Here is a 24,844-nt window from a genome sequence, read left to right as displayed (position 1 = left end):
CAATGGAAATATACTTCAAATATATTTTTCTCACATGAATTCATAGGGGTGCCAATAATTCTTGCACGCATATTTAACCAAGATGTATATTTTTTATAAACATGTGTTGTGTTTGCAATTGTTTGATATCCATGAGAGCAGAGCATTTTTCTGACTTTTTTGAACAAAAGATCAAAAGGTTAAACAAGAAAGACAATTTTTTCACAGCCTTCTTTGCTCATATTTACCAATGGTGCCAATATAATGGAGGGCACTGTACATCCTCACAATTTACATTTGCCAGAGTTGACATGCATTGTTAACTGTGGAACCTTATATAGACAGGTGTGTGCCTTTCCAAGTCATGTCCAATCAACTGAATTTACAACAGGTGGACTCCAATCAAGTTGTAGAAACATCTTAAAGATGATTAGTGGAAACAGGATGCACCTGAGCTCAATTTTGAGTGTCATGGCAAAGGCTATGAATACTTATGTACATGTGCTTTTTTGTTTTTTATTTTTAATAAATTTGCAAAGATTTCAAACAAACTTCTTTCACGGTGTCATTATGGGGTATTGTTTGTAGAATTTTGAGGAAAATAATTAATTTAATCCATTTTGGAATAAGGATGTAACATTACAAAATGTGGAAAAAGTGAAGCGCTGTGAATACTTTCCGGATGCACTGTAAGCATTTTTAGAATGTTATTGTAACTTTTGACCAATAGGTGGCCCTGTCATGTGACATTGAGCAAAGACATGGAAAAAAATTGCAGGAGGAGAAGTGAAAAAATTGTTTTTAATAAAATCCAAGATGGCAGTAAATCTAATTAGGCAACTGATTATTGACGTCATAGGATGCATTGGACTTGTCTTGACCTAGGGAATCCAGGGATGCCTGCAGGGATGGCTTTAAAATTTTGGACATATAGTTCAAAAGTTATGACCACAAACTAGACCGTTGGCAGCACTTGGGCTGCCTAAGACACCCTAGCCAGAAGAAGAAGAAGAAGAAGCAAAAGGAGAAGAACAAAAGGTAGAATAACAATAGGGTGCCTTCGGTGCTTGGCTCCCTAATAACAGTTTGGAAAAACATCTGGGTAACCCTGTTCCCTGTTAAGAGAATGAAACGTTGCATGAGTTTCACACTGTGTGAAGCACCCTCGCGCGTAACCAGCATCTGAAGCTTGTGTAACATCATGCCTACTTATTGGCATGCCATGATCAGATGGGGTGACCATTAAGCGTGTCTCGTGATATAAAAATGGCACCTGTGAACTGCGCCGTCAGCCTTTATTATCTGAAGCCAAGATACATTTCACAGGCATGCCCCAGTATGACAAAGCTATGCAACGTCTTGTTCCCTTCTCAGGGAACAGGGTTACATGTGTAACCCAGACGTTCCCTTTCAAAGGGAACTCAATGTTGCGTCAGCTTCACATTGTGGGAACGAATATATCCACTCTGTCATACTGAGGGTATGGCCTGTTCAAAAGATCCGAGCCCGAGGGTCACTGCAAGACACACAAGCATGGGGTGGAATGTCTATCCAGGCTATAATATCAAATAAATGTGTGCGGAATAGACCACCCCGCAGCAGCACACACATACTGTAAGGGTACCCCTTTGGACAAAGTCTTTGAGGAGGCGACCCCCCCTAGTGGAATGAGCCCTTATGCCCAGAGGCATAGAGAGACTACGTACCTCATAAGCAATAGAGATTGCATCCACTATCCAATTAGAGATGTGCTGCTTTGACATAGTATCACCTCTACTGTTGCAGCCAAAGCAGACCAGCAACTGCTCTGACTTATGCCACTGGCCAGAACGGTGGATATAAGAACATAGTGCCATTACTGAACACAGCAGGTGCAATTTCTCTTTTTCTGGTGTGAGGAACGGAGGAGGACAGAAAGCCTGCAACACTACTGGCTGAGCAGCAGATGTAGGTACTTTAGGAATATAATCTGGCTTAGGATATAGGAAGGCCTTGGCTAATCCAGGAGCAAAGTCAAGGCAGGAAAGGGCAACAGTGAGAGCATTTAGATCTCCAACTTGCTTGAGAGATATCAGGGCAGCAGAAGAGCTATCTTTATAGTCAGAAGCTTCTGAGGCGGACTCTACTGGCTCAAATGGGGCACCTGACAGACCTGCCAGGACCACAGAAATGTCCTAGGAAGGTATACATGGTCTGCAGATGGGCCTCAGCTGCCTGACACCACACAAAAGCCTCAATGATAGATGATGTTGCCCCACAGAGGCTCCATCAATAAGGGCATGGCTGGCCAAAATGGCAGCCACATGGTCCCTGATTGTAGAAAGAGCCAACCCTGCTGAGAAACATCCTTCGTTTTAATTTATTTATTCATTTTCATATGATTCATTTACATGTGATTCATTTAAATGTGATTCATTTTCATGTGATTCATTTTCATGTGATTCATTTACCTTTTCTCTTCTCTCCTCCCTTCCCTTTCCCAAATATTTCATTGAGAAGAAGGAGGAAAAAAAAAACAAAAAAAATTAAAAAACCACCCCCGGCTCATCATGGCTACTCGATAACTGTCGCTGGTTATATAAATATTATAAAACCCAAGAACAGGCACAAAAAATTTAAGTGGGAAGTGTCTGTAACTCCATAAAGTATACAATAAAGGGATGCCATTTATAAAAAATAAATACATAAATAAATAAATTCATCGAAGTTAGGAGCGTATACAATACCTGTCTTTGCATTAGAGTACCAGCAACTACAATATATCTACCGTTCGCATCAGCGATAACGTTAGTGGACGAAAACTGTAACCTTTTCTCAATTAAAATAGCGACCCCTCCGACTTTCAAATTAAAGTTCGAGTGGAAGACGTTTCAAATATGTAAAAACCTTAGATCTTTTGACAGGATTACCTCTGAAGTTCCAACAAATAAATATTAAAGGTGTGCCTGTCCCAGCCGGAGTGGAACCTCCCTTCCCCCCCAACACACCCAAAGTCTCCATAAAACAAAGGGAGACAGCAGTGTTTCCCACCAAGAGTTGTCCACAATGTGAAAACAACTCAAAGAGTAAGCCGAACTAACCAACTAAATTACCTAAACAAAAAAAAATTCCAGTAAGAGAAAAGGCCCCTACTGACTTCAAATCTGATAAATAGTCTGCGCACTTTAACAAATATAATGTCCTTACCTTTTAAAGACTTGTAACAAATAATATAACACAGTGTAGCACGTAAAGATGAGGAAACAACATTAATAAAATGAAATAAACTCTAACCCAGTCAGAGCATCAAAACAGAGAAGCACATTAATACAGAAGTAAATTTAAGAGGAGTGAGTCCACAAAATCTAGACGAAGTAATGCACCGACAATATCGTCAATAAGAATCCGAATTCTGTAGAGCTGGAAGGCCGAGTGCAAAAAAAGAATAAAAGTGAAAAAAACTCAACTATATAGGTGATGCAGTTCACCCCAATATCAAGAGTTTAACGTAGTCTCCTGCTTCCTCCGCTGAAATAAAGTCCTTCTGAACACCGTTATATGTAATGCGAAGCCGAGCTGGGTGAAGTATTCCATAGCGAGCTCCCTCAATACCACGAAGTTGACGCCGAACCTCGTTAAATGCAGCCCGGGCCTGGGCTGTCTTGGCTGTGTAGTCAGGGAAAACGGAGATGGTCAAATCCCTCGGTTTAATCCGCTGGATCTCTCTCGCACGGCGTAAAATATCAACACAGTCACTGTGATAGTGGAATCTGCACACAATAGCTCGTGGTCATTCACCAGGCTTGGGCTTCGGCTGAAGGGTCCGGTGGGACCAGTCCAAAACCGGCTCCTTCTCCAGAACAAACGCCTCCTTTAACAAGGCCGCTACAGCAGCAGTTGTACAGGTGTCAGCGCCCTCTGGAACTACGACTATCCTAATGTTATTGCGCCGTGACCTCGACTCCAAATCCTCACATTTATTCTCTAATTGAGTCACGGTCGCAGTGAGAGACTCGATAGTCTTCATATGAACTATGTCATCGGTTCTATGTCAACTATGTCATTCCCCAACAGTACCTTTCAGTGTTGATATGGTAGCCTCGGTAGCGACTTTATCACTAGCCTGCTGTGTTTTCACGGCCTGCAGATCAAGTTGGATAGTAGACAGCGCATCCCTGAACATCGCCTGAAACTCCTTTTTAAAAATATCGGCAATGTCCTTCCTCAGTGAAGCCAGCAACTCATGCTTGAGTGCGGCGAAGTCAGGGTCACTGCTCGGGGACGCGGATTCAGGGGGAGAAGGGGACTCGCTCACGGCGCGCACACTAGGTCTCAGTCGTGTCTGAATGCTACCACGGGTTTTCGTGTTCTTTCCAGACATCTTAACGTGCCACAAAGTTAAAAGTGCAAATAAGGAAACGAAGTAGAATAAGTCAAAATATATTATATGACCAAAAAGCGCTAATTAATTACAATTTTAATCGAAATCAGCAGGAGCCTCCAACTTCGCGTCTTACTCCATCGAACACCGAATTTGTTGAGAAACATCCTTGTAAGAACTCCAGGACTGTAGCTATTGTGCAGTTTACTGGGTTTACGTGCGGCAACCGCCTTCTTCAAATCCCACCATTTTCAATGGGGTTCAAGTCAGGTGACTGTGATGGTGCTGTAGAACCTTCCACGATTTCTTCTAAAACCAAGCCTTGGTGGAATTTGAGGTATACTTGGGATCATTGTCCTGTTGCAAGGTCCAGTGATACCCAATCTTCAGCTTCCTCACAGACAGCATGACGTTCTCTCCTAGGATTTCCAGATACTTCAATGAATCCATCTTGCCTTCCACACATTGCAGGTTTCCAGTGCCAGAGGATGCATGGCAGCCCTAGAGCATCACCGAGCCACCACCATGCTTGACTGTGGACTGAGTGTTCTTTCTTGTTCTTCTTCCTTCACACATACCGCTGATCCATCATGCCAAAAAGTTTTGTTTCATCACTCCACAGAACAGAATCCTAAAACTTCTGGAACTTATTTATATGATTTTGAGCCGACTTTTCTTGTGCTTTTGGGTGTACATTTTGGAATTCTGGTATAGAAACCTTTTGAATTTTTGCTGCAGATCTTTTCCAGTCACTCAAGGGTTTTTCACAACCTGGCTTCTCAGAAATCTGGTTACAGCCATTGATAGCTTGCTTTTTCTGCCCCGTTCAGGTATTTCTCGCATTTTCTACCCCTAGGCAATTCAGGTATTTCATGTATTCCAGCTCAAGCACATGGTGCAACTAATGAAGCCTTTGATTAGTTGCATCAGGTGTGCTTGAGACAACACCTTTTTTTGAATATTTGTGCTGTTGTGAGGGATTCTATTCAAGGAGTCGAAACATTTTTAAATTGTAGAAATCATAAGTAGCATTTTCAGTTGAATTTGGAGAAACCACTTGAAGCATTCATTGTGTTGAACTATTTCAATTGCTTTTGTTTGATTTGTTTATTGCAAACAGCTTAATGTCTGCAAATTTTGACAATAAACCTGATTTGCAATGCGGGTTGAATAATTTTGATTGCAACTGTATATCAGACCACTGCTGTGTTGTCTGTCACAACTAACACATGGTGACCTTTCAATTGAGGAAGAAAGAATTTCAGTGCTAGAAATACAGCCTGCATTTCTAGGCGATTTATATGCCACTCCAGATGAGCTCCAGAAACCATGAGCTGGACAGCCATCTAAGACCCCCAGCCCATGAGAGAGTCTGTCATTACCGTCTTACGATAAGGAGATGCCCCTAGAGTGTGACCCAAGGCTAGAAACCGAGTACACCTCCCAATTCTCTGAAATGTTCTCATGTGCTGAAATGTTCTCATGTGCAATATGCTCAATGGTATGATGTTGGCTGCTGCTGCCATAAGCCCCAAAAGTCTCTTGAAGATACTGGGGGCTATACCCAGACCCAGCTTTATCTTGCTCAATGCTGACACGATTGGCCCTAGACATGTTGGGGATAGAAAAGCCCTCATCGTAGTAGAATCCCATATAAACCCTAGAAAAGTTGTCCTCTGCACTGGAGAAAGCATACTTTTCTTGAGGTTCAACCTGAGTCCCAAGCTCCTAATGTGGGCAAGAACAACATCTCATTGTTGAATTGCCAGTTCCCTGGATCGCACTTAAATTAATCATGGCAAGGGAGCCAGAGCAGCATCCATGCACTTTGTGAAGGTGCGAGGGCATAAATCTAACCCAAATAGAAGAATCCAATATCGGTACGCACCCACTGAACGGCAAAAATGACTGGCCATTTGCTTGGTAACCCAGAGAGACAAATCCATGGTGCAGCAAAGCTCTGCCACTGCCTTGGGCCCAATTCCCTCCCTGATGTCGAGCTCACTCAGCAGGTCTGCTTGGTAGGCCTGCAACACTGCCATTGTATGCATTGATCCACAAGCAAGACCCACTGCTGCATAGGCGTTGCCCACCAATGCCAAGGTAGCCTTACATGGCTTGGATGGCAAAGCCAGCCCCCCTAACTTACCTGTAGATGGAGAGAGGTAGCTAGCAAGTGCCTCCTCCACCTATGGCATAGCTAAACAGCCATGCTGCTCATTCTCGATGATGGCTTAATAATCCATCACGGGCTTATAAATATGGCTAGTGTATGGTTTTCTCCAGAAGCGTGATATTTTATCATGCACTTCTGGACAAGAGGGGAGTTTCTGCGGTGTGAGGGAGATTTATATTCACTGGGGAGAAAGCGCTCATTCAGCCTGCTATGAGCAACTTCCTCGTCCCAGGGCAAGTCTAGATTAAGTTTTTCACATGCCCTCGTAATCACTTCAAGCAGCTCTTTATATGCTTGAGAGCTACTCTCCGTTTTTGGCACAATGGCACCCCCTACTGGCTCCTCTGACTCAGAGAGGGTGTTTTGACTTTCCAGTCAAAGGAGGAGTCGCTATGTGAGCTCCAAAATCCATTGGAGAGCCAGACACGGAAAACAGAGCAAGAGATAGCACAGCGCTCGGCTCCGCCTCCTCTTCCAGATCCATACGAGATCCCCAGGACCCAGATCCGTGAGACTCTGAAACCCAACTCCCTTCGACCAAGAAGACAGCAAGCCGCGAGTGGAGCTGCATGATTGTAAGGCATTCACAATGCGCACAATCAGCCCTCTCGACGGCTGCCCTAGCATGCTCCAACCCTAGACACTTCACACAGAATGTGCCCCCCCAACACCCCCGGGATGAAATGGGAACAAGGCGTGACACACTTCCTGAATTCTCTCTCACTTATACGATTCTCTCTTTTTTTTTTTTTTTAAAGGGACAGAAAAGTAGAGATTTTTCTTTGGTTTTTTTGAAAAGATAGAAAAGAAATGAAGTCTTTTGCAAATGTTCACACAAATGATTGACATGTTGTCTTGCTGATGATGATAAGGCTGATAGCATGATTCACAGGTGCCATTTTATATCACGTGACGCGCTTAATTGCCACGTCACCTGAACAAAGTCAGTTGTCATGGTGTTCTAGCTTAAGTCCACCCAGTGGCATAACACCATGTCAAGGAAACTGTCACTTGACTCAGGTGTTATGTTAAATTCACATTAATAAAGAAAGCAGTATTTAACCATTGATGACTGTTGGGGATAAGCCTTTAAGTCAGTTGTCATGAAAGGCTTATGCAGGTGTCATGTAGCCACATGAAAACCCTTAAGTAAACTATTACCAGTAATCAGCTAATATTTGAATCAACTTCAAACAGCAATAATAAGAAAACCAGAATATTCATCTGCATACAAAATGGGGGTATATGGTGCTCAGACTGCTTCCATAATTCGTGGCTGCAGTGCAACAGAACAAATGTGATTTTTTTGGCCTTTTTATAATGGTAATATTTTCTGATAAGCCAACTCCAAAGGGCCGACTTTAAAGGGCACACACAATCCTGAAGCATTTTTTATAGGGTGAGGTTAAAGTAAGTGGAGTTTATAGGCACACAGCCAAAAAAGGACAAGTAGATGAGAGCTGAGAGCTCTTTTATATACACCTACAGCTGCTGTATGGGGAGGTTGGCCCTGTTTCCTTCCAATGGCAGAATACGGGTCTCCATGACAAATGGAGTTTGGGTGACCATAGCGACCTTAGCTCTTATGATGAAGCAGTTAATAATGGATTAGGTAAGAGGTAAGGTCAAGGAATTGCCATACATGATGAACGGATATACTGTCCTGCATATATAATGCAGGTATGTAGGAGGGGGTGGGAAAGACAAAGCAGAATAATACAGCACATATACAACCATTTCCAGAAGTAGTAGATTGTGTCAAGAAAATGATTGTATAAAATGAACAATTATCACAACTATTAACACATTTCTAAACTCAAAGAACCAAAAGTTCATAGTCGTTTGGGGTTGCCAAGTTTTGGGGTTGGTCAAGATTTTTGGAAGTGCTTGAAGTAATTCTTTAAAGCAACCTACATCTGAACTGCACTAAGCAAAGTTCACAAAAAAAGAATATGCATACAAGCAAAAGCTCAAATACTCACTCTTACAGTGGTTGATAACTGATGCCTAAATTTTATTTTGAGGTTAGTGGATCATCTTGCAAATAAAGAATCATGAATTATGCTAAGTGCCAGGATGTTATAGCCCAAAACCTAGTTGCCTCCCAAGTGGTTACGACTAGGTAATTGATGGACCTTTTAACCTTTTTGATACTGGGTATTTTAGTCTCCTAATTTGGACCCCTAACTTGTGGTCTCAGTTGAAAAGGCAAATTTACAATGTGCAGACCTAAGAATATAAAGGCTCTTTAAATGTTCTAAATATAGGAGGCCAGATCCATCTATAAGTGTAACATTATTTGACACTACAATGAGACCATGATGCTTTTCTCAAATTACAGAGACGATTTCAACAACATTAATTGCTAGTGAGATGCTTTTCTCTTCACCACAGTTGTAAATAATGGTTATTTGTAGAGATGCACCGATGTATCAGCTGATAATCGGTATCAGCCGATAAAGGCTATATTTCCCGCTATCAGTTGATAGTTTAAAAACATCCGATGATCAGGGCCGATTATATCCTGTCAATCAAATGAGGGCGGGAAAACACATCGAATCCGTGCTGTGTGTAAAGAAGATATCTCTTGTGTGGAATGATGACAAAAATGCAGTTTGTAAGCTCTGTAAGCTCTGCACTGCTAAAATTTTACACCGGAAGTGAGCAAAAGCGAAATCAAGTCTACTAACTGTTTATCTGTTTATGAGACCAGTTACTGTGAAACAACTTGTTGAAATGGAGAGAATAAACTTTTTATTTGCATTTCCTTCAGAATTGTGGAATGAATTATTATTCATTTAAAAGAAGGCATAAAAGGTAGAACTATCAGTATCGGCCGGTATCACTCAGAATAATTGGTTATCGGTATCAGCTGAGAAATTTAGTATCAGTGCATCTCTAGTTATTTGAGTTACTATTGAGTTACTGCTTAGGAGTTCTGATGCCATTTATCTCATTAAAACTGTAACAAAGTGCTGCTAACACAGTGTTAACTGCTCTTACCTATTAAAGACTTACTTCTCATAGCGTGGGGTCCTCTGTGAATTGTGCGTTATTGCTGTTACAGCTTTTAGTATGTAATACCAAAGAAGCCACCCAATCTTCCCAAGCTGCAATGTGGCAGGTCAGCTGAATGGAAGAATTGCTAACAAAGTTCATTTGTATGCATAAACAAGCTGCAGTGATTGATGGTCTAAAAGAGGAGGGAGGATGCCAGACAGCAAGGCCATGAGCTATGGCACTGTTGGAATTTTTACCTCTTAACTATACAGCACATGCTTAGACTCAGGAGGCCATTGTATATTATAATACAGGGTGCTATCAAAAAAGTAGATATCATATCCAAACACTTCTGCACATGCTCAAACATCATCAGCACCAGCACTCTCCACATACTCACACCCACTGCCTATCCAAAGTCAGTTTATCCTGGCTGGTGTAAGAACAAAACTAAATAAGCCATAGGATGATGGATGGAGGCAGTGAGCTGCAGTCGGGATTCAGAAGCTCTGTGAGAGCTTAGAGGACGTTCTGCCCTGCCAACTTCCACTGAATTGGAACCACAACTACAACAGCCATTAATCACAGCCTGAGGCAACTCGTAATATGTGATTGTGTCTGATTCATAATCTTGCATCTGATTCCAATCTACAAGCCTGATAAAAGTAGATTAGATTAGGGTTAGTAGAAGGCAAGCATTGTGACAGGCTTTTTAAGCATGAGATCATGATCTTTATGACTTGAACCACATCAGTCACATATGACAAACCTTGAGTTTCAGATAATGTCTAATAGCTAAAGCTAAAGAAATATAAAGATGTAACTTAGGGTGGAGTCCACTTACTACGTAAGTGGGACAATTTGGCTTATGCTTGACAACCTGATAAACAACTTCTATTAATAAATGTAGTTATAGCATTGTATTATTATAATACCATCCATCTTCTATACCGCTTATCCTTTTCAAGGTCACAGGGAACCTGAAGCCTATCCCAGGGAGCATCGGGCACAAGGCGGGGTACACCCTGGACAGGGTGCCAGTCCATCGCAGTAATTATAATACCATTGTTTTAAATTGATCTCTCTTTCTTACTCACATACGCATATAGAGTATATACAGTAAAGCACAGTACTGCACCCTGTACAGTAACTTATAACAGAAAATCTTATGACTGCAGTACAACTTTATATCTCAGGAACATATAAAACAAATGTAGACATGCATATACAATGAGCCACAAGAGTTACAGAAGCCACATACATGGGTGGTGAGCAAGATGTTCAAGATATTCATTAATACATAAAGCAAAAAAGTAACCAGCCATAAAAGTAACCACAAATGGCTACAATCACATATCACAACACACAATTAATGAACACGTTCTGTCAAAACACGCTTTCAGCCCAAGTCTCAGCTGTGACCTAAAACACTGATGAATATGCTCACAGTTCAATTCATGGTGATGACTTTGTATTGTAATATTACCTTTTGAGCCTGAGGAAGCTATAACAAAGTATTTAAATAAGAAAACAGAAAAAAACAATCACAAATAATAAATGTAAGGTTTTTTTATGTTAATGTTAATCATTATGAGTGTTTTGATTGACCAGTATTTAGTAAATTGTGGATAAGCAAGGCAAATGTTCATATACTGTATAACTAACATGTGCAAAATGTGTCATTTTTGCACCTTATGAAATATTGACATTAAATAGATAAAAAGATAAACAAACAACAGAAACGATCAACTGTTCATTTCTCATTGATTGCACTGAAATCAATCAGGTGAGAATATAACTTAGGCCTCATTCATCTGCTCATTTCTTTGCATGAGTGTACTGTTTAGAGTTTAATAAAGCAAAGTCTGTCAAGAATTCACAGAAAGACTCAACATTCCCTGTACTTCTGAGCATCTCTGGGCAACTCCATGCTGATTTACTACACAGCTTCAACATAGACTCACTCTACATTTGTCTGCACAAGTCTGCATAAAGGTTTTACTCCTTTTTTAGTTTTACAATAACCTTCACATGTAGTTGGGATAATGAAGTACAATAAGACAAATGCTTGACATAAAGTACACCCTAGCCTACACCCACGCTTTGTTCAAAGTGAGTTTACATGCTATATTATGTACAAATTGTTAAGTACCAGCAGTAAGGCTTAAAAAATTTTTTAATTATTCACTGGGTCATTCCCAATGTTAATTTAAAAAGCTTCTGTTAATATAAGGCTATTCTCTACTGCATTTCATTGTCACTGTAAGTGTACACTGCACGATGCCAATAAAGTTGATTCTCAATCTTATGTATGTACAGTACATGTGTGTGGCAGCAATATACAGTATGTTCTGGTATTGCTGGTATTAAAGCAACTAATATGTGGTGCAAGTGGCACTACTTACTGTGTTATCGATGTAAGCCTCGGTCCAAACTACATCATGTTCCTGATCAATCACCTTTGGTCTACTGAGCACATGCAGGTACTCCATCACATTTTCCTGAACGTCAGCTAAGGTGGAGATCTGGGTAAAGTAACCTGAGATTGACAAACAGCAATGATGATTAATTACAAAAAATAAATGAACAAAATGTATAATGCAGACCATTATTTCCTGAATTATATTTGCCAACCTGTCAGGTTACTGTAATCAACCAGCCTATAAAATATTTTAAACAATACATCAACAGTTTACTGTTGTTGATATTTTGGAGATCTATACACACTCTATACAGTATCAGCTTGTCTATATTTTCATTCACTGTATTTGGATCATCCTGTTAATAGCATTTGATGTTTAATAGATCTATAGACTACAATTTATAGACTATGGGGTGGTGTGACAAGTGACTGTTCCCACCCCAAAAGTGGACTATTTTCCAATAACGGCATGTCCCAAAGAATTTCATACCATAGCAATTTGCCGGTGCTAATTTAGCCATTTCTTATTTATTAAATAATGACATGTCTGTTTATAGTTACAGTTAATGTTGTGCAGCATCTGTGTAACAACCTATTTCCTGTTATCATTTACTTTATAACAGCAATAGTCATTTTTCACTTCTGTTGAAGTTAACAAAACAAAAAAGGGAACTTGTCTTGCTACTGAGAAACTGCAAAAACTTTACTTTGACTCCTTCCAAAAATGATAAATAAATGTCTCCTCACTCTTTTACCAGATCACAATTACACACTTAAAAAATATATTTACGTGAAGCATCTGGCGTAAATTGTTAATATAGAAATTTTAATGAATTTGAATCAGCACATTAATATAAATCTGAGTACTGCTGTTATAGAAAATAATCATCCTCTGACCAATAAGATTTGAGAATTCAAAAGTGCTGTGGTCTAATCAATTAGAACTACATAAGTAAGACATTTTAAACTATTAAACTGAATTTTAATGCATTGCTAATGCAACAGTAGTTATCATAATGGAAATGTTAAAGGTACAGTATCTCACAAAAGTGAGTACACCCCTCACATCTTTTCATGTGACAACACTGAAGAAATGACACTTTGTAAAGTAGTAAGTAAAGTAGTGAGTGTACAGCTTGTATAACAGTGTAAATTTGCTGTCCCCTCAAAATAACTCAACACACAGCCATTAATGTCTAAACCGCTGGCAACAAAAGTGAGTACACACCTCAGTGAAAATGTCCAAATTGGGCCAAAAGTGTCAATATTTTGTGTGGCCACCATTATTTCCCAGCACTGCCTTAACACTCTTGGGCATGGAGTTCACTGGAGTCCTCTTCCACTCCTCCATGATGACATCACGGAGCTGGTGGATGTTAGAGACCTTGTGCTCCTCCACCTTCCGTTTGAGGATGCTCCACAGTTGCTCAATAGGGTTTAGGTCTGGAGACATGCTTGGCCAGTCCACCACCTTCACCTTCAGCTTCTTTAGCAAGGCAGTGGTCGTCTTGGAGGTGTGTTTGGGGTTGTTATCATGCTGGAACACTGCCCTGCAGCCCAGTCTCAGAAGGGAGGGGATCATGCTTTGCTTCAGTATGTCACAGTACATGTTGGCATTCAAGATATAAACAAATATTTACAAAACTGTGAGGGGTGTACTCACTTTTGTGAGATACTGTAGTTCTCATGTTCTGTTGTATTACTCACTGTATCTATAGTGCTGAGGTCAGACAAAAGGGAGATACAACAAAAAAGTAAAAATAGATCAAAGAAATATTTCCTAGTGATCCATTTTCCATACAAGGTCCTCCCTGTCCAGAAACCATCCGAGTGGAAATGCAGTGACACAGAGAGAAGCACTGAAGAGGAAACTCAGGGCAAAGGGAAATGGATTTCCAAGGTTGCTGTGATGCATAACATTTCATATGCATCAAGACAAAGAAAAGCCAAGACTCTGACATGTACATGTACCAGAACAATGACTTGCCTAAATATAGGGATAGTGATGACATGTACACAAATATTAAATATGAAATGAATACATGCATTGTAAGCATGACAAAAACTTATTTTTATCTTGAGCGCTGTCAAATTTGCCTTGGCAAATGAATGCTTTAATGATGATTTAATAAACACAAATGATTTTATTTAAATCAGCATGGTGCTATCACTCCCAGCACCACTACGCTGTGTGTTTCTCTGTGCAGGGACCATGTACCCAGAACGTATCCATCCCAGGTCTCCGTCACGCTGGCGCTGTCACATCACGGACCTTGGGTGCACCAGCAGCGAAATGTGTGGGTCAGACCCTGGGTGGGGACCTCACCCCCTCCGCTGCCCCTAGGCTTCGAGATTTCCACCAGGAACCGCTTTGCCCCTCTCCGTGAGACCAAACCACCCGCTGTTATCATCGGAGACTCCATTGTTTGTAACGTCCACGTTGCCTCATCTAAATGAAAGGTGCGCACACACTGTTTTTCTGGTGCTCGTGTTCTTGATGTCACTGCGCAGGTACCCGCGATCATGAAGAAAGATGAGAACACTGGGGCTGTTGTACTGCATGCGGGGTGACCGACATCAGGCTGCAGCAGACGGAAATTCTGAAGAGAGACTTCGGCAGCCTGATCTAGAGGGTACGAAGCAGATCGCTCGCGGCAAAGATCATCGTGTCTGGACCTCTCCCCACATACAGACATGGACTTGAAAGATTCAGTAGACTCTGCCTTAAATGAGTGATTAATATCATGGTGTATCAAACAGAATCTGCTCTTTGTTAATAATTGGAATCTGTTCTGAGAGCGTCCTAGGTTGTGCCGTGCTGATGGCCTGCATCCCAGCAGACTCGGAGCAGATCTCCTCTCAGACAACATCTCCAAGTCGCTACACACCATGTGACTGCCTGCCGTAAGTACAACTTCCAACATCAATAACATTTATCATAGTCAATGTTCAAATAATTATTCAGCATTTGTAGTCCATCCCATTGAGACTGTGTCTGTTCCCCGAGCTAAACAAATACATAGACATTTTCAGAAAGCTTGTTTTAGTAACCTAATTAACATAAAATTAGATCATACTGAATGCACAACCAGCACCTTTAATCTGAAGCTAGGATTGTTAAACATTAGATTTCTTACATCAAAGGCACTTATTGTTAAGGAAACCATTACTGATCAGGAGTTTAATATAATGTGTTTAACGGAAACTTGGATTAAACCAAATGAGTACATAGCACTAAATGAAGCTAGTCCTCCTGGATACAGTTATATACATGAGCCTTGTCTAACTGGCAGAGGAAGAGGTGTTGCAGTCATCTATACTCGTAATCTAGGTGTCACACAAAAACGTCGTCATAAATTCAACTCTTTTGAAGTTCTTTATACCAGCATATCATATGTAGCCACAAAAAATGAGTCAATTCTGCGAATTATTATTTACAGACCCCCAGGGCCATATTCTGAATTCCTTGGTGAATTTGCAGATTTTGTCTCAAACCTGGTTGTTTCTCTAGACAAAGCATTAATCATGGCGATTTTAATATTCATTTTGATAACCCAAAAGACCCTCTGAAAACAGCGGTTGTGTCTATTCTAGATTCAGTAGGGGTCAATCAAAACGTAATAGGACCCACTCATAATGGCGGTCACACTCTTGACCTGATATTAACATATAGATTAAATACAGAAAATATAGTAACACTTAGGGTGCATGGTGGCTTAGTGGTTAGCCTCACACCGCCAGGGTCACGGGTTCGATTCCCGCAGCTCTGTGTGTGTGGAGTTTGCATGTTTGCATGTGGAGTTTTCCTCTGGGTATTCCGGTTTCCTCCCCCAGTCCAAAGACATGCATGGTAGGTTGACTGGCATATCTAAAGTGTCCGTAGAGTATGAATGGGTGTGAGAGTGTGTGTGATTGTGTGCCCTGCGATGGATTGGCACCCTGTCCAGGGTGTACCCCGCCTTGTGCCCGATGCTCCCTGGGATAGGCTCCAGGTTCCCCGTGACCCTGAAAAGGATAAGCAGTATAGAAGATTTATGGATGGATGGATAGTAACACTTCCGCAGTCTGAAATTGTCTCAGCCCATTGTCTCATCTCATTTAAATTGCGTATTGATCATAATATTTGTACCTCGCCACGCTACCATGTAAAACATACATTCACATCAGCCACTGTACAGAGTTTTATCAATAACCTCGCAGAGACATCAATTATATTTGGATCACCGTCTGATCCCAAAGAACTTGATCAGGCGACTGAATGCTTAGAGTCAACGCTCTGCTACACGCTAGATAGGGTGGCTCCACCTAAAAGAAAAATAATTAGAGAGAAAAAGCTAGCACCCTGGTATAACGATCAAACATGTACCTTAAAACAAACCATATTGTTAGTATTTCAAACAGCATGGAAGGAGAGCCTTCTGAACTATAGAAAATCTCTTAGCGCTACTAGATCAGTCTATCTCCACCTTAATAGAAGAAAATAAAAACAATCCTAGATTTCTATTCAACACGGTAGCAAAATTAACTAGGAATAAGTCCACCACAGAAACAGGGACACAATCATTATATAGCAGCAAAAATTTCATGAATTTTTTTATTAGTGAAGTTGAAAATATTAGATATGTGTTACGAAGCGGGACTCGAGGCAGAAGCAAGTGCAGATCAAAGTCTTTATTCACTCAAAACAAGGTCATCAACATGAAGTGAGGTCTAAACTTGAAACTAGAATCGAGATCTAAACATGAAACAAAAACAAGACACAAGAACACGACCGCTTAGCATGAAGGTACCTTACACATACATATCTATAATACTGCGCCAAGTGCACAGGAACACGAGGGGTTTAAATCACACAAGTAATCAAGCTTGAATACCGACAGCTGCAAACAATTATAGACACACCCTCAAAGACCAACCAATATCTAAACAGGGAGGAGACAGAACAGAAAACCAAAACAAACGCACGTGTCCATAGTACACAACCTGAGTCATATGTTTGCACTCTGTGCCAAACTGCAGAACTTTTGGACCTCTTTCTTCGAAACTATGTCCGACGTTCTTAAAATCAAATTGGATGTCTGTCCTTTAATTGCCATCTTTGTTGTTTCATCTCAGTGTCAGCCTCTGAACCATAAACAAGCTAGTGTTGTGGCCTTTGCATGGTTACTTGCTCGGCGCAGAATATTGCTGTCTTGGACCTCTCCACAACCCCCCTCTATATCAGTCTGGCTTAAAGACTTAATGTTCTTTTTAAAACTTGAAAAAAATCAAGTACAACATCAGAGGCAGGGGTGACTCATTTTTGGGAAAATAGCAACAATTTATTACCTATTTCAATGATGTACGCACCCTGGAGGTGGATTGAGGAGAGGTAGACGGTAAACACTAAAACCTTTTTTTTTTTCTTGTTTTTGTTTGTTTGTTTTGTTTGTTTGTTTTTGGGGGGGGGTGTTGTTTTTTTTGCTGTTTTTTTGTGTTTTTCTTTGAATGGCTGTTTGTTATTGTCTTTTGTTTCCCCCTTTCTTTTGGTTTTGGCTGTGGTGTTATAATGTGTAAAATGCAAATTTCCAATAAAAATTCTATGATCATAGTACACACAGTCATAGTCCTCCATACACAATCCAACAGCGTGCGCTCGCTGAGCTCTTGCGCCCTCTGGCTCGTGCACGCGCGCCCTACGGCCTCCCATCAAAAGGGGGGATCGTAACAATATGAAATTCAGACTATTAATTTAAAACCAGACAGTCCTATACCTAACCCTGTAGCTGGTAGAATAGCAATATCAGATCAATGATTAGAATGTTTTACTCCCCTTAGAGAGACCAAACTAACTTCATTAATCTCTTCAGTAAAATCATCACCTTGTATACTAGATCCCTTACCTACATGTTTCTTTAAACAGATTTTTCTAGGAGTAATTGAACCCCTTCAATAAATAATAAATTCTTCCCTTAGCACTGGCTATATACCAAAAAGATTTAAATTAGCAGTTATCAAACCCCTGATTAAAAAAAACCTGACCTTGACCCATGTCAACTGTCCAGCAATAGGCCAATATCAAATCTCCCCTTTATCTCCAAGATATTAGAAAAGGTTGTAGCACAGCAGCTATGCTCGTACCTACATAGGAATAACATACATGTCATGTACCAGTCAGGATTTAGGCCTCATCAAAGCACAGAGACAGCGCTGGTTAAAGTAGTAAATGACCTATTACTGGCGTCTGATCAGGGTTGTGTCTCCTTGCTTGTGTTATTTGACCTTAGTGCAGCTTTTAATACTATTGCTCATACTATTCTCCTTGATAGACTAGAAAATGTTGGTGGCATTAAGGGAACGGCCCTCTCCTGGCTCAGGTCTTTTTTGACCGATCCCTAACAGTTCGTAGATATAAATGGTGACTTCTCCATGCATACCAAGGTAAAGTTTGGTGTTCCACAAGGTTCTGTTTTAGGCCCACTGCTTTTTCTTTATATATGCTACCTCCAAGTCAAATTATTCGTAAACATAGAATTAGCTTCCACTGTTATGCTGATGACATACAGCTGTATGTTTCAGCAGAGCCAGATGATAAACATCAGTTTAATAAAGTTGAGGAATGTGTTTAAAAGACATTAGACATTGGATGCTCATTAGCTTCCTTTTACTTAATTCTGACAAGACAGAACTACTTGTATTAGGACCACGTGCAGCTAGAAGTAAGCTTACTGATTACATAGTAACTCTGAATGGCCTTTCCGTTTCATCATGTGCAGCAGTAACAGACCTTGGTGTGATTATTGACCCCAGTCTTTCATTTGACGCTCATGTAGATAATATTACAAGGATAGCCTTCTTTCATCTCAGAAATATTGCTAGGATAAGAAATATAATGTCACTACATGATGCAGAAAAATTTGGTTATTTGTTTAGTCAAGCTTACCATGAATAGACTTTCTTTTACACAAAGTACACAGGCTTATCCATCACAGGATAGTAAGCATACCTAACAATCTCGCTCTCTCTCTTTACCTCCCTCTCCCTCTCTCCTTCTGTCGAGCCACACATGATATTATGGAGATGCCAGTGATCCTGACCCTTTCTGCTCTCCGGACCTGCCTGATCCATCCTGATGCCCTACCGCTGGATGGAGCTATCATCAAGTGGAGGCTACATTCTGCCACTGAGGACAACCCCAAGCAGCCTGGTTTTTGCTGAGGATGGTGCCGCTTGATGTACCATGGAAATGGTTTTGGACCCCAATTTCACATGGACATTTTCTCTGTGGTTGCTGGGACTACGGTTGCTGCTATGGCCTTAGGACTGCAATTACCACATACAATTTTGCACTCAAGTCTCCTTTAGTGAACAGTGGTCTAGTTAAATAAAACAGACTTAATATAAAAACCATAATGAACTTTCCTTTACATTCACACTATCTGTTGTTACCCAGATGAGGATGTTTTCCCTTCTGAGTTTGGTTCCTCTCAAGGTTTCTTCCTCATATCATCTTAGGGAGTTTTTCCTTGCCACCGGCTTGCTCATTAGGGATAAATTCACACACTTAAAATCTGTCTCCTGTGTTTATATGTTTCTATAAAACTGCTTTGAGACAATGTCCATTGTTAAAAGCGCTATGCAAATAAAATTGAATTTTATGCATTTTGTACTTTATTGCATTTTGTTCAGGGCCTATTGTCTATACACATTATTTAGCAGTCAACATGAAGCACGTCACATTTCAGGACACAAATCAGAATATCCAAATTGCCTTGTTAAATATACAAACTGTTGTTAGATCTTTTATGGTTTATGGATATTATAGTGCGATTCCTCCTGTATTGTTGCTCAGCCACTGTTCTTGAGGTCAAAGCTTACTTTCAATATATTATGAAACACACACACACACACACACACACACACATACACACACACACACCCCCACAGGCAAGGGGAGGAAACCAAATTTTAGTCTAATCACAAACTGTCAGAGGGTATATCATTTAAAAAAAGGCAGATCTTTTGATTTTGTGACATGATATGATGAGCAATGTTCAAAAGAACAGATGGCCAGTCGCCTGCCAATGCCAGAGAAATGCCGGGCAGCACACAGTCTTAAACCTTTTATTCTGCTCACAAATTGTATGTCCAATTGGCCCAAGACATTGTACAAACCATTGTTAGTATGGTTTTATAAATACTTTAACATACACAACAAAAATATTATACTGTAAATCAGCACCATATATCATATGAGTATTTCTGATTACAAGCTTATCATAAACAAATATATATGATTTTTAAATGTTTCTAGAAATACCTGAAATTAACAAGTTGTCTCTCACAAAAAAAGTTGCATATGTTTGGATATTTAAATTAATTAAAAATCAGTCTTTTGTTTCCTTTTTTTGGAATGTAAACATTAAGTACAAATATATCGGAGTAGGTGTTCAGATATACACAGAGTCATACGCTGACTGCAGGGAACACAAACATATTATACTACACAAATATGCACTATTTTATTACACCGCCTTTACTATTTTGCCTGATTTTTACCATTTGCTATTTTTTGCAGACTTTCAGCCAACTGTGAGAAAGATCTCAATCACTAAAGATATGACTGACAAGTCATTTATTTACACTCAGTCTTCTCATATACCCTGCTCTCAATGCTCATTAAACAGCCTGTCTAAATTTTGCAGAGTGGCATGATGGGAAGGGAAATTGAGGAAGCAAAACCTTTGTTAGTGCAGGCCATCCATTTGAGATTATCAGCGAAGGCAGACTCCCGTCCAATTAGGTAAGGGAATATACGGACCTGTAAAGAGGAAGCAGATATTAGCCATCAGTCATTTTTAATTGCCTGAGATTAATAGGATCTTACCATTAATAGGATGGTAGCCAACTAAGCCACTAAAACATTTTTCTAATGCACTTATCTGTAAACAATTGAGGTAATAAACTTACGGTAATTGCAATATTTAAATATGAAGTGTAATAAAATATTCTTCTGTTCAAAGGGGGAAAAAAACAGGAAACAGAAACCAGGATTTGTACATACAGTACTGTGTAATTGTCATGTAATAGAACATAATGGAGATTAGGATGGATGCAAATGCAGATAAGAGTTTTATTAAAGAGAGGCAAGCAGACAAATCCAAAACATGAGACAATAGCATGGTCATAAAACAGGCAAAACAGGAATCAAGAACGAGGGCGAGAACAAGATCAAAACTATAACACAAAACACAATGAACAACGGCTTGGTATACGGAAAACACACGTAAGACTTAGTGTTCAAACAGTGTCTTTTATGTGTGGTGTGAATGCGTGTGAGATTGGATGCAGGTGTGCGTGATTAGAATGAAAGTGAGTGGTCTGGGAATTGCGGTCCATGGCGGCCATGTTTATAGGTCGCAGTGCAGGATGGGAAATGTAGTCACTGGTTTGCTGTGATACAACAGTTATGGTGTGGTGCAAAAACAAAAACAATTAAATTCAACATTTCTACATTAAATAAAAATACTATAAAAAGCTGTAAACAATAATAAATGAAACAAAGTCAGTATTTGGTGTGATGAACGTTTGCTTAAAAAAATATTAGTATAACTTGTGCAACTTTATATGGAAATTGGCTGGTAAGTTTTATGGAGCATCTTGCAGAACCAGCCACAGTTCTTTTGGAGACTATGACTGTCATACTTGCTTCTTATTTTTGCATGCAAATCCCAGCAACCTTCATTATGTTTTTTTGTCTGAAAAGTGATCTCTTATGTAATATGCTGCTTTCTTTACTGACATACATGTGTGTGTGCGTGTTATGGGGCTCAGTGCACGGTGTGGGCATAGTGTAGGGCCAGTTTGTCCCCAAAAGGATGATATATCATTAAGGGAATCGCACCAAGTGCGAGTGTGAACTGGATGAGGAAGTGTGCTTGTGTGGTACTATGAGTGGTCAGAAATGTGAGGACATTAGGCTTAACAAAAAGAGTACCGCTGTGAGGCGGGAAATGACAACCCAAAATGGCCTTCTCCCTGGCCAAACATATACGTTTTCTCTTTCTAGCCTCCTCTTTAGTCTTACATTCCTTTTCTTTCTTTTCCTTAATCTGTTTTCAGTTTAATTCTGATTGCCCCTTATTTCATTTCCTTAATTTTCCCTCTTTAATTCCGAGTTCATTTTCTTTCATTTCCTTAATGTTTTCTTTTCACTTATTTCTTGCATTGAGACAATATAGTTAGTTAGTGCGTTGAGACAATATAGACACACGTCCAATTCCAGGTTGATTCATAACATTTCCAGTTGTCTGGAACTTCTTAATTATTGCCCTGATGGTGGAAATGAGCAATTTCAATGCTTGTGCTATTTTCTTATAGCCACTTCCCATGTTGTGAAGCTCAACAACCTTTAACCGGACATCACAGCTATATTCCTTGGTCTAACCCATTGTTATGAATGACTAAGGGATTTTGGCCTATGTGTTACCTCATATTTATACCCATGTGAAACAAGAAGTCATGGTTGAACAATTTCCTGTTCCTAGTCACCCAGGTGTACTAAATAATGTAAAATATCAATGGGAATATACTTCAAACATATTTTCTCATATGAATTCATAGGGGTGCCAATAATTGTTGCACACCTATATTTAACAAAGATTTTTTTTTTTTATAAACCTGTGTTGTGGTTTATCACAACATGAGAGCAGACTGTTTTTGTGAATATTCTGAACAAAAGATCAGAAAGTTAAACAATAAAGACTTTTTTATAAGATTTTTCACAGCCTTCTTTGCTTCTTTCGCTTATATATAAGTATAAAAATGTCCAAATTGGGCCCATAATGTAAAGATGGCCTAGGCTATAAGAAGATTGCCAAGACCATGACACTGAGCTGCATCACGGTGGCCAAGACCATACAGCGGTTTAACAGGACAGGTTCAACTCAGAACAGGCCTCGCCATGGTCGACCAAAGAAGTTGAGTGCATGTGCTCAGTGTCATCTCCAGAGGTTGTCTTTGGGAAATAGACGCATGAGTGCTGCCAGCATTGCTGCAGAGGTTGAAGGGGTGGGGGGACAGCCTGTCAGTGCTCAGACCATACGCCGCACACTGCATCAAATTGGTCTGCATGGCTGTCATCCCAGAAGGAAGCCTCTTCTAAAGATGATGCACAAGAAAGCCCGCAAAGAGTTTGCTGAAGACAAGCAGACTAAGGACATGGATTACTGGAACCATGTCCTGTGGTCTGATGAGACCAAGATAAACTTATTTGGTTCAGATGATGTCAAGCGTGTGTGGCGGCAACCAGGTGAGGAGTACAAAGACAAGTGTGTCTTGCCTATAGTCAAGCATGGTGGGAGTGTCATGGTCTGGGGCTGCATGAGTGCTGCTGGCACTGGGGAGCTACAGTTCATTGAGGGAACCATGAATGCCAACATGTAGTCTGACATACTGAAGCAGAGCATGATCCCCTCCCTTCGGAGACTGGGCCACAGGGCAGTATTCCAGCATGATAACGACCCCAAACACACCTCCAAGACGACCACTGCCTTTCTAAAGAAGCTGAGGGTGAAGGTGATGGACTAAACCCTATTGAGCATCTGTGGGGCATCCTCAAACGGAAGGTGGAGGAGCACAAGGTCTCTAACATGCACCAGCTCAGTGATGTCGTCATGGAGGAGTGGAAGAGGACTCCACACAGGACTGACACACAGCAACAATATTTTACAGTTTTTTTCTTTTTATACTAACAAAGGAAAACAAAATTAAAAAGTACACTGAAAACAAGCTTTCCCTAGTTGGTTAGTTCGGCTTACTCTTTGAGTTGTTTTCACATTGTGGACAACTCTTGGTGGGAAACACTGCTGTCTCCCTTTGTTTTATGGAGACTTTGGGTGTGTTGGAGGGGAGGGGGGGTCCCACTCCGGCTGGGACAGGCACGCCTTTAAGATTTATTTGTTGGAACGTCAGAGGTAATCCTGTCAAGGTTTTTACATATTTGAAACGTCTTCCACTCGAACTTTAATTTGAAAGTAGGAGGGGTCGCTATTTTAATTGACAAAAGGTTACAGTTTTCGTCCACTAACGTTATCGCTGATGCGAATGGTGGATATATTATAGTTGCTGGTACGCTAATGCAAAGACAGGTATTGTATACGCTCCTAACTTAGATGAATTTTCTATTTATTTATAAAATTATTTTATTTATTTATTTATTTATTCATTATTATTTTTTATAAATGGCATCCCTTTATTGTATACTATACAACAAGTTAGAATATTGTATTCTAACTTGTTTATTGCCCTTGTCATACCACACTGAAAATGTAGAGTCCAAACACGATGGAGGAAATAGGTGGTTGTTGTCTAAAGGACCCAAAGAGGATGCACCTACAAATTTAAAGCGCCGTCTAAATTGATACCAAGTCTTAAGTGTGTTGAGGACAACTTGATTATCAGTATATAGGGACAGTCTTGTAGGTAGGGAGGAATAAAGTAAAGCAGGTAAAGAGGATTCTCTACAAGAAGATAGTTCCAATTTACACCAAGAAGATCCAGGAGATTTAACCCAGTAGCAAAGTTTATGGATGTGCGCAGCCCAGTAATAGAATTGAAAATTGGGTAATGCAAGTCCTCCACTAAGTCTACATTCTGCAATAAAGACTTACGAACCCTTGGTGGCTTCCCAACCCAAATAAAAGTACTAATTATCTTATCCAATAAATCGAACAATGATTTTGGCAGAAAAAGAGGAACTTGCTGGAACAAGAAAAGAAACTTCGGTAATATATTCATTTTGACAACATTGATATTGCCAATTAGAGAAAGGGGGATGTTACCCCAAGTCTGAATGTTGGATTTAATTAATTTGAAATTAGCTGATAAAAGATTAGATAAAGAACGTGTCACGTTGATACCTAGGTAT

The 24,844-nt window shown here is 40.2% G+C and overlaps 1 protein-coding gene across 1 annotated transcript in view; it reads right to left on the bottom strand.

Moving 5' to 3' along the window:
• cacna2d3a (calcium channel, voltage-dependent, alpha 2/delta subunit 3a) overlaps window positions 1–24,844 on the bottom strand; it is a 418,100-nt gene that overhangs the window by 124,130 nt on the left and 269,126 nt on the right. The window contains exons 12-13 of the mRNA XM_053624733.1: window positions 20,659–20,737; window positions 11,921–12,054 (exon numbers count right to left, since the gene is read on the bottom strand). Of these exons, the coding sequence (XP_053480708.1) occupies window positions 11,921–12,054; window positions 20,659–20,737 (213 nt within the window). The remainder of the gene's footprint in view (window positions 1–11,920; window positions 12,055–20,658; window positions 20,738–24,844) is intronic.

This window comes from Ictalurus furcatus, chromosome 5 (assembly GCF_023375685.1).
Source record: "Ictalurus furcatus strain D&B chromosome 5, Billie_1.0, whole genome shotgun sequence".
Taxonomy (NCBI): Eukaryota; Metazoa; Chordata; class Actinopteri; order Siluriformes; family Ictaluridae; genus Ictalurus; species Ictalurus furcatus.
This window is presented reverse-complemented; position numbering and strand designations above follow the sequence as displayed.